The sequence below is a fragment of the Rissa tridactyla genome, chromosome 3 (genome assembly GCF_028500815.1).
Source record: "Rissa tridactyla isolate bRisTri1 chromosome 3, bRisTri1.patW.cur.20221130, whole genome shotgun sequence".
In the NCBI taxonomy this organism is placed as follows: Eukaryota; Metazoa; Chordata; class Aves; order Charadriiformes; family Laridae; genus Rissa; species Rissa tridactyla.
Window position 1 is genome coordinate 26,711,818 of NC_071468.1, and position 10,641 is coordinate 26,722,458.

The following is a 10,641-nucleotide window of genomic DNA, read 5'->3' on the forward strand; positions in this document are numbered from 1 at the left end:
TAAAGGCTTGGGTACATTCTTAGCACTTGCAAGTCTTCTGACCTCACTAAATACTATGCATGTGTTTTCAAAGTTTGACCTATTCAAATTAGAGATGAAAAGATTTCTTGGTTTTCTCTTTGTTATTTACCATGCAAAATCAATCTGTTAAACCTTAACCTTTCTGGTTTTTCCCACTGTAGTTTTGTGTGCCTAGAGCAGTTAGAAGTTTTCAAATTTGAAGCAAAGACAAGGCAAGAGGTGTTTCTTAGAATCTTTAAAAGGAAATACCTTTTAAAGCAGTTTGTAAAAGCATAACATTTTAAAAATATTTCCTCTAAGAAGTCTACTTAGTAAGAATTAAAAAAAGAATTCTGAATTTACTTTTAAGGTGAAAACTGGTCTTTTGTTGTCCAGTTGATGCAGCTGCGGTATATATTCAAGTCAAGTTTGTCTGTTTTCATAAGTGAACTTCCAAACTCTGCCAATATTTAACTCAGTGACTTGTCACATAATTAGCAACAATATATTATTCCACTTCTGTCCTTTTTTTGCTTTTCATTTTTTCCTTGGTCATTATAAAATACTGATAATCGTCTTGGAATGCATTTTTGTTATCTATCTTAGATCTTGCTCTTCTCCCAAAGGTCTAATGGATTTTTTTACTCAAGACCAAAATGGGCAATGAAATAATGTGTCTTAGGAAATAATGTGTATTTAGAAAACAAGGGCAAATATGTTGTAGAACCACATGTTTGGTCTTTGCCAAAATGACTAGCACAGGTTGTAACATTTTGTTTGCAGATGAGTAATTTGAGGCCTGCCTGTCTTTCTGTTCATGTGACTGTATCTTCCTATTTGTAGGTTTTGTGCTGGGTCAGTGAGTTTCAGCAGTTACAAACGCGTAATATTTCTTATTGCTGTAAAAGATCATTTTGGTTTTGTGCTGAAATTTCAGAGCTGGAAGTGGGAACTACAGAGAACAAATTGTACTGTTTACCAGAATCTTCTTAGTTTGTTTGTACTTGCATTTTAAATATTGTACTGTATTGTAAACCATGTATCATTTAGTCACTAAACACTGGACAGTTTGTTCCACTGTGTATTTTTTTGTTGTGGAGACACCTTATTTAGTCATCTTGCAGTTTTGAGACTCTTAAAAGCTGAGCTTTCTGAGGGCCACTTGTAGTGGTAAATCATGGGTCTTCTAGAATGTAACTGGTGTATATTTGTACTGTTAGTGTAATTTCTCTTCCTCTCTGATTTACTTTATAAAATTCTTGAACTTAGGAGGAATTGGGATGTCTGAAATTTCACCACTTAGGAGTTTGAGGTTGAAAAAGGTTGCGTAGAGCTGAGTTTTAGTTGCCTTTTTTGCTTTTCTCCTCTGTTTATTAAAGCTTTCAGTAAATATTTGACTGTTTTTTTATTTTTTTTAAATGTACGTGGCACAGAAAAAAGCTATGAGCCAGACATCACCAGTTTCTGCATCGAAGACACAGGATAATTTGAGGCAGCCTCAGCTAACGAGTCTTCTGAGCAACACACTATCAGGTCAACTAAGGTCTTTTTAAAATAACTTCTTAATTTTCTCCAGCAACAGAAATTGGTTCTTCTTCGATGTGTCAGACTTGCATTGACGGCTTACACTGATAGGTTCTAAAGTTTATCACAATTTAATTTTTAGAAGAATGCAAACTAAATTTTTCAGTGTTTAATGTGTGCTTTTATTTTTCCAATCTATGGCACTTCATTTTGTAAAGTGAGTAGAGTGAAAAGTGGAATCTCCACAATAACCAATTATTTCTCCCCTCTATAAAATCCAAAATTGTACATTTTTTACATGTTTTCATTTTTATTGCGTTTTTTTCAGCTTAGGAAAGTAGAAATAAGTAATTTTCAAAATACGGACATCTGCTAAAAATTCTATGAAACTTCTAGACCCTCTCTTGTGATGGCTGCTTCAGATGCAGAGGAAAGAAAAATAGCGATTACAAGGTTACGTGCAGGCTGTCATCACTCGATTTATTTTTTGAATGTGTCAGTTTTGGTTACAATAGTTAATGCATTGTTCATGGCAAAATACTGGCCTTTTCAAGCAGCACCATGCTACTAAAAGAACAAAACCAATATATTCAAAAACAGGAAAATGCAGTAACCTGCATGTTCTGTTTGTACATAAGTAAACCTTTTGAATAAGGTCCCATAATCTGCCTACTTTTTTTTTTTTTGCCTTGTGTACTGTTACGTGCAAGTTGTCCAGGCAGTTCTCTACAATTAACACAGTATGGGCTTTTTGGGGGAAAAAAAATTCTCACTTGTGTTTGTTGCATTGTAGCACAGCTGCTAAAATGCTGTTTGAATTCCTGAGCAAGGCAACTGAAGGCAGTCTGCCCATCTAAAAAACCTATGAAAAAAACCCTATGATGCCTGCTGTGTAAATACTTTTAGGAGCTCTAGAAAAATTAGGTTCGTGTGCTTGAAGGGAGTGTTAGTATCGGAAAGCTTGATAAAATGTACTGTGTGATTTTCAGTAGATTATTGGGACACTTTACTTACGGTACCAGTTTCTCCATGGGGTTGTTTCACTAATGCTTTTAATCATATGAGTTGTGTCTCTTTCTCCTAAAAGCTAAAAACTCAAGAAAAATGATCAGTAGAGGTACAAGAAATTACTCTGTTCTTGCTTAGGGTGACAGAGTCTTTTTAACGTATGTTTTATAGGACAGGACTCTGGAGGAAAAATCATACAGCAGTCTCTAGGAACCGCACAGCCACAAGAAAAAGTAATAGTGTCATCATCAGTTCAACAGAGTATACAGGTAAAGAATACTTCTATTTATATGTTTCCTTTTCCCTTATAATTTTAGTAGTTAGGAATGTTTTAACTCCATATTGATGATGTAGGAGTCCTTGCAGGTTTTTTTAGTGTATATGAAGTCACTCAAGCTTGTCAGATTCTACCTTGACATTATAAACGTTGAGTATTTTGCAAGTTGATATTCTGAAAGCTGTTTTGAGATTTAATTCAGTAAGTGGAGTCTGACTGTACTGTTCCCTGAAGATAACTTCATATGACATAGCAATTCTTCGTTGAGTTGGACATAAGTTAAATCTACTCTTATCATTAGTTCTTACAAAGTTAGCTATTCTCTAGCTGATTGGGAGGGGATGGTTTGTGAAAAGTAGCAGAAAAAATCCATCTGGTCTTTATCTGTTTTATTCTTTACTGCATTGTCTTCTTTCCCCAGTATCTTTTCTTTTTCTTTGCTTTTTTTAATCACCAAAAGTTCTCCTGTATTATGGCAACTCTGTACAATAATTTAACACCATGGCCAGGGTTTGGGGCTGGAATGGAGACCAACTTTTTTGGAGAGGGAATACAAGAACTTCTGGAGGGAGGAGACAGTTGTTGGACTCATGGACTGAGTAGCTGAGGGCAAAAAGGCGAGGGTTTGAAGTAGTCTTGAAAATGTGGACTTCCTTGTAGATGGAACTAAACTTACACAGTCATGGAAGAAAACAAGGGAGGATTGATTTAGAATTTTGGTTCCTTGCTGTAAATGTATTTGTTGACGTAGTATGACATGAATGTTTTACCCTGCCTTACCAATGTACATGTAGAGCAGAAGATGCTCCAGTAGTGATCACCCGTAAGTTCAGCCTGGTTTTGTAATTGTTGGTCAGGTGTTCTTTCTCCTGTGGTGGTGAATCCTTTTTATGCTCTGAAGTTAGAGGATTTTTGGCCAGCAAGTACCATTACAGTGTGCCTGCTTCATGCTGCTCCTGCTTTGCTAAGAAGGATGCTCTGTACCACATGCTTTTTTGTTCCTTCTAACCATGTCGTAGTTCAAAAGTGCTTTCATGCAGTCTCTTTAAAAATCGTAAGTAACTTTTGCTCTGTGGCCAATTTCATTAGAAAGGCTAGTTGACTAAAAAACCCCAACAACTTCATATTAAACAAAGACTGTTTGATCCAGAATTGCTTCTTTGGGAGAATGTTTAGATTGCATTAATGCCTCTCATTCAGTAGGAACATGAGCCTTTACCGCGTCACATCTAGGACAGTATTTCCTTGAAAAACCTTGGCTTCATAAATGTCTAAGGAAGGGAGAAGATGACGTAGATCTAGATGGGTATATCTGTAGCATTGACCCTGAAACAGAATTCCTAGAATCGCTTTCACCCCTCACCCAGCCGCCATGGCCTTTGAGAATTTAAGTACACAACCGTAGTCTGCTTTCCTGACAGATACTGTAATCCATCAAAAGCAGGCAAGATGACAGCGGCTGAGAAATGCAGAGACAGTTCTTGAGAGCAGATTTCTTTGGAAAAGTTTTTAGTGGTACCTTTTCTTCTCTTCACCTGCTAAATTTGATAACCAGCCTTTTTCCTAGTGAAGCATAGATGCGCACTACAGTGTAGTTGGCCTACAAACAGCATTTCAGACCTTTGGCTTATGTAAGAGAAGTAACTTCCCTATTTCATTGATACAGTGCCCTGTGAAAACAGGAGATAATTGAAAGTGTTTTTGCTTACGTGGTGGTTACACTTAGTATTGGTGATATACTTAATAGGCAGAAATAAATGCTGAAACTTAGGCTTTGAAAGGAGGGGATATATTGTAATTTGTCTTTTATTTTGAACTTAGGTGGATGGTCATTTAGTTGGACAGAAAAGACCTGCTGCTAAACAGTTAACTAAAGGAGCTTTGTAAGTCATTCTTCTGTAATTTTGTTGCAGATATTTCCCCTAACCTTCATTTCTTTTTAGTTTTTGTCAATGCATAAACTTCTGTTAGGGTATGTGTTAATTATATATCATTAATTTTCCTTGTAGTATTCTGCAGCAATTACAGAAGGATCAAATGCATGCTGTGACACCAGATAAAAGTCGGTTCAGATCATTTAATGATGCAGTTCAGAGACTCCTTTCGTACCATGTGTGCCAGGGATCACTGCCAACAGAGGAAGACTTAAGAAAAGGTAATTTTCTTTTTAACGATTGGCAATAAAGTTTGTAGTCATTGTATTGAGAGAATTCTTTATGTAAGTTAGAGCAATAAGATTTTAAAATTTGTGTAAGTTACTGAACCTTCTGGGTTAGTAAAAGAACAGTATTTGAAAGTATACTCTTATCTTTCCAGTGGACAGTGAATTTGAATCTGTAGCTACACAGCTTCTGAAGAGGACACAGGCTATGCTGAACAAATACAGATGTTTGCTTATAGAAGATGCAATGGTAAGGTGTATAAACCAGGTAAATTATATAGGGTGTGATTGGGTTTGTTAAAAAAAAATACACCTACAAGAAGGTGAGAGCTAGCATTACAATTAATTTTGTTGATACTATTTATTGCCTTATGAAGCTGATAAATATATGTATGAAGGTTTTAGAGAGACATATATATATATATATATCTCCAGTTATTGCACAATCAGTCTCAGTGGCCACCCTGCATTTTTAAGTGTATGCACACATCTTAAAATCAGTGAAATGGATTGAATTTGTATTTCACATACCACCTACATACTGCCTCTATACATAAGAGTTCGTAGACATTTAAGACACATGAACTTTCGAGCTCTACTTGCACTTTCCTCTTGCTCAGAACAGACTGTGGTAGTCAGGCAGGTGATTTCTGTATATTTTTGTGGCTGATAGAGCCCGAAAGAATGTTGAAGAGCTCCATTCAGAGGCCTCCAGCCCTATTATAATTGGAACTAAGTCATATTACCACTTAGGGAATCATTACTTCTTAGAAGCTAGGTGGAGCCTCACATTTTCGTCAGAAATGCTTCTGGTTTAAGTGCTTTCACAATCCCAGGCGTGATGTAAACAGAAAACTGACAAAGTTACTTTAAGCATGTATTTTACAAGGATCAGGAAATGTCATTGTGGCTTCAGAAATGAGAGTTTTCAAGCCTGGAAAAGTTTTGAATTTGAGTATAGTAGACATTTAAATCACTCTGCTTTAGAGACAGGAATATGTAATGAAAATGTTAGAATTATTATGGTTTTGGAATCTAGCAGTCCCATTAAAAAAGATACTAACCATCAAATATTTGCAAGTAATTGCAGGTGCAGAGGGGGGATGGAGATTAAAATCTGTTCTTTTAGCATTTCATATGTTGTATGGTAAATCCCATACGGACATTTTGAAGACATTATTTCACTGTTCAGGTTTGGAACTAGTTATCTGTGTTGTGACTTAGTAGCCAGTGAACTTTGTTCTGTGATGGATGGATCCAGCTGGCTTGAAGGCATCGTCAGCAAAATGCAGCTCAGCACCAATTAGCCAGAAGGATGGGAGAGAAGTGCAGGGAGGAAACATGATGATAGGGTGGTGCTTTTGTCTCCAAAAGATACTGTGTGATGTAAAAGATTGCAGTGTACAGTGGTAAGCATACTCAGTCTTCAGTTCTTAAAATTGGAATAGTAATTCCGTGTTTTAAAGTCTTTAACAAATAAAACGTACCATAAAATTTGAAGAATATTTTATGGTAGAGTTTCAATAATGGTTGGGGTCGTCGAAGGTTCTGTGGAATTGTGAACATTCTCTGCAAATACCTAATGAATGACATTCTTTTTCTCTGAAGGGTAAGCTGTAAATGTCTTGATTTGGTACCAACATATGAGTGACTACAGAGATGGTTGTTTTTGTTCCTTTTTCTGCAGCGGATAAATCCCTCTGCAGAAATGGTTATGATTGATAGGATGTTTAACCAGGAAGAAAGGGCATCTCTGACCCGGGATAAGCGTCTTGCACTAGTGGATCCTGGTAAGTAAAGTGATGGTTAACTTCTGAATCTCACAAAAGCAGCGTAAGTATGGAGTGTTTAAAAATAGTTGTGGCCACAATGAGGCACTGATTACTAGAAATTCCAGTAATCGAAATACGGAATAAACAGTTGCAAGTTAAATTTTAATAACTCCCAAGTTCAACAGTCTAGGAACACTGTAAGGTTGAAAGAAGTTATTTGGGGGAAAAGCATATTTCACCTGAGAAATTTTTCTGAGTTTCCTTTGACAATAGGCATGACTCCTGCACGGTCTGAATTCTAGTAGGGAAGAATGAGTTTGCTGGCAGTCAGAAAGAACACCGCTGTATGAAGCATGAATATTCTTGTTCATCTTAATGAAGTGTTGCTTTTGGAATGTCATGACCACTTAAATGGCAGCATTTTTAACCAGACTGTTTTTGAACGTAGCAACTAGAAAGACATTATTTGTGTAAGGTAACAGTTACTATTTGTTTAAATGTTCTACATGCTCTGCATATTTATTCAGAGGATATATTGAAGAAGGGATTCGTCTTCCAGATACCATATTTGCATATCTAGAAAGTTAGGAAGTGCCTTAGTCTGGTTTTGCAGTGCACGTGCATAGTATGCTGATTAATTTGGTGACATTACACTGGACGCAGCAGAACGCTTAAGCGTGTGTATGTCTCTTCTAGACACCAATCTGTAGCTGTGGATGTTATTTGAATTTTAATACTCAGAAACTATGCTGGAGTGTCTGATGTATTGATGTATATGTCTGGTGTATAGGTGATTTAAGTAAAATGTTGTTACCTACTTTTCAGATGGTTATCAGGCCGATTTTTGTTGTTCTGCCAAACAATTTGATAAAACAGCTGAAGAAGCACAGTCCAGCAAAACTGACCATCAGTCTAGCAAAACATTACCTTCTCGAAGTCAGACTACCAAAACCCAAGCCAGAGACCGACCAAAATCCAGCTCAGCAGAGTCCACAAATCACAGTAAACCTCCTCTAGTGCCTAACAACATTCTGACATCACAAGAAGGAATTACTTCTACTAAAAAATCGGAGAGCCTCACTAAAGCTTTAAAGTTTGAAAAAGCTAATTGTTCTTCTGAGAGCCAATACGTGTCCCTTTCTGAAGAAAAGAAGGCTGGGAAAGATCTTGCCAAGTCCACGGAGAATTCTTCGAGTTCTGAAGACTTGTCAAAAACTGTGTCAAGAGGTGGTCATGGAACACACAATAAAATATCAAGGAACACAGTTCAATCTTTCTCAAAGGTAACGTGTAATAATTCCCTCCAAGACAAAACTCTGAGGAGCTCTCCAAAGAATGAGGTTTTACATCCTGATAACAGGAAAGGCTCTGGTGAACCCCAGCAAGACTTACTGCTCAGTAAGAGTTTAGAAACTACGTTTAAAAACATCTTGGAACTTAAAAAAGCTGGGAGACAGCCACAAAACGAGGCAACAAGTAGTGGCTCAGTTGAGTTAGAGTTTCCTAATTTTTCACCTATTGCTTCACAGGAAAACTGCCTGGAAAAATTTATTCCAGACCACAGTGAAGGTGTTGTAGAAACTGACTCTATTTTAGAAGCAGCTGTAAATAGTATCTTAGAGTGTTAATAGTTGCAGTACCATGGACAAGTTATGTTTCTCTTAGCAGAAGCAAATGTGAATGACACCACAAGTACAGCCTGACATGCATTTAAGGTTAACCTTTCTAAACTAGATTCTGTTCTGTGTTTGAGAGCAATACTCATTGTGGTTACAGTGAGATACCCAAGTAAAGTTAATCCTTGTTAGAATGCAGTCTGTTAGGGCCTTACTATTTCAAGTATTACTATGATAGTGCTTTTGATAATTGTGCAGTACTGCAACATAACAAGGTTGCAGGTCGTTAGGCCCTATGTAATACGGTAATATACTGACAATCACAGTCATTTGAAAGGATATATTTATTAAGAAAATGTTTTTAAAAAGTGATGGAAGCAACAATTCTCCCCTACCCTTCTCTTCCACAAATCATTAAATCTTTAGTTTTTCTGGAAAACCCACTGTACCTCTATTCAGAAGTGATTAGTTGCTTTGTTAATGAATCTGTGTTCTAGGATTCTTAAGTTGGAAGGATATCATCAGTGTGTTTACAAGGCTTCATAATTTAAACTTAAAGTGCTTTTCTATTGCTTTCTGAGCAGAAACTAGTACTTGATGATATATTTGTAGTGGGTAACTTTAGTCTGTGGGATGATATTATATGATCTTAGTCACAGTGGCATGATATGAAGTAATAAATGCTTGACTAAGGAAGGTAGAATGGAAGCCAGTAAATGGCAAAGTGTACAGGATGAGGCCATGATAGAGCCATGAATTTATATATATAATACATATATGTTAACTCTTGAGGAAAAGATTTTGCATTTTATAATTGGATGTAGTCAGCCTTGAGTCTTTCTGAAGTGGTATAAATGTTTTTTTTTCTATTTGTTGTTTGTTTTTTTTAGACCAAGTGTCAAAAGCACTTTTATTTGAAAACTGTTACGATATTTGTAGCTTATATTTTAAGAAGACATTAGCCTTACTCTGATTAAATTTAAAGGCCAGTGTTTATTTTTGATTTTTTGCTTTTTGCTGTCAGAGAATGTTAAATCATCCACCGTAGCAGTCATAATTATCAAGATATGTACAGACCAAAGTCAATCATCAGTCCCATTGTTTAAACATATCGAAAAGTGTGTAATTATTAATTCATATTGTAGAGCCAAGTGAAACCATTGCATGGTTTGTATTTGGCTTGCTGTCATGTTGTTAAGATAGAATCTTATTATTTTATTTATTTATTTTAATCTATGACATCTTTTTTTTTTTTTTTTTTTTTGCTGCCCATGCTGCTTTTTCTTAGTTTACTTTGGTCATGAGTGCTTTTATGCACATAAGTACGCTGACATTCGTCACGTTCGTGTAGTACATATGTCTGCTCAGGAGGATATAGCTTTTGTGGTTTCTAATGTATGCTCTTGTTCTCCCCCAGACCTTCTCCACAGTTTCTTAGAAAAATTATCAGCCATTTTCCAGACTTGCTGATTACAGTTTTCATAATAGAGAGGCTCATCGTGACAGGCTGTGGTTGTCTGTCAGATTGCCAGGAAAGAAAACAGAAGGTTTTGCTGTCATGTAATTCAGTCCATCTGTATAGTGCAAAAGAAAGCAGAATTAGATCCTTGTGACAGTAGAAGATTACAGTGCAGCTCAGTGTTGAGCTACAGTCCACTGTCTGACCACTAAAGGAAATCAAATCTAGAAAGCAATGTGAGAAAGATGAACTTCCTTAAAATTCATTTCCCCTTCAACGTGAGTGGAAATACTGGTTTTGTATGTTACTAATTGCCATTTTAAAAAAAATGTGCCAATTTTAAAGTTCATGTTTGTAAAAACCCATCATTCCCAAGTGTTGTATAAAATATTCAAGATAATAATAAGTATTGCCAGTTTTAAATTTTTAGTTAAGTGTCCATAGAATAGACTCTCAGGCGGTTAGTTGTTTTCTTATTGGCAAAACTGACAATATAGTCTTCACCTATTGCCTTCTTAGATTTAATAATATGCTCATGGCCGTGTATTCTGATGTGTACTTTATTTTATCATTTTGGAAATTTAACCATTCTAAACTGTCTAGGAAGGACAACAGTAAGTTACACAGCTGTATGTTAGCTAGTTACGTTTTTCATTTATAGGGAAAAAAAAGTAAAGTTGCACATTCATTGATCCACTTGCTTTTTGTACCACCTCAAAAAGCCTATGGGATTTCCAGCCTCTCTACAACAAATACATAATTGAAGTACCAGGCGATGTGTCTTCTATTGGATCTCATTTGGGGATGGGGGACAATGGCATATA

The 10,641-nt window shown here is 36.2% G+C and overlaps 1 protein-coding gene across 9 annotated transcripts in view; it reads left to right on the top strand.

Moving 5' to 3' along the window:
• BICRAL (BICRA like chromatin remodeling complex associated protein) overlaps positions 1 to 10,641 on the top strand; it is a 93,764-nt gene that overhangs the window by 34,924 nt on the left and 48,199 nt on the right. For 5 of the 9 annotated variants that reach the window (XR_008465552.1, XR_008465556.1, XR_008465554.1 and 2 more), the window contains exons 6-12: positions 1,434 to 1,533; positions 2,704 to 2,801; positions 4,631 to 4,692; positions 4,819 to 4,964; positions 5,126 to 5,220; positions 6,658 to 6,760; positions 7,568 to 8,025. Coding sequence is in view for 4 of the 9 variants with exons in the window: in XM_054195993.1 (XP_054051968.1) it covers positions 1,434 to 1,533; positions 2,704 to 2,801; positions 4,631 to 4,692; positions 4,819 to 4,964; positions 5,126 to 5,220; positions 6,658 to 6,760; positions 7,568 to 8,370 (1,407 nt within the window). In the remaining 5 variants the exon portion in view is untranslated. Of the gene's footprint in view, positions 1 to 1,433; positions 1,534 to 2,703; positions 2,802 to 4,630; positions 4,693 to 4,818; positions 4,965 to 5,125; positions 5,221 to 6,657; positions 6,761 to 7,567; positions 9,246 to 10,641 lie in introns of those variants that run through there. The other 4 variants (XM_054195993.1, XM_054195992.1, XM_054195991.1 and 1 more) reach the window with 1 other exon arrangement.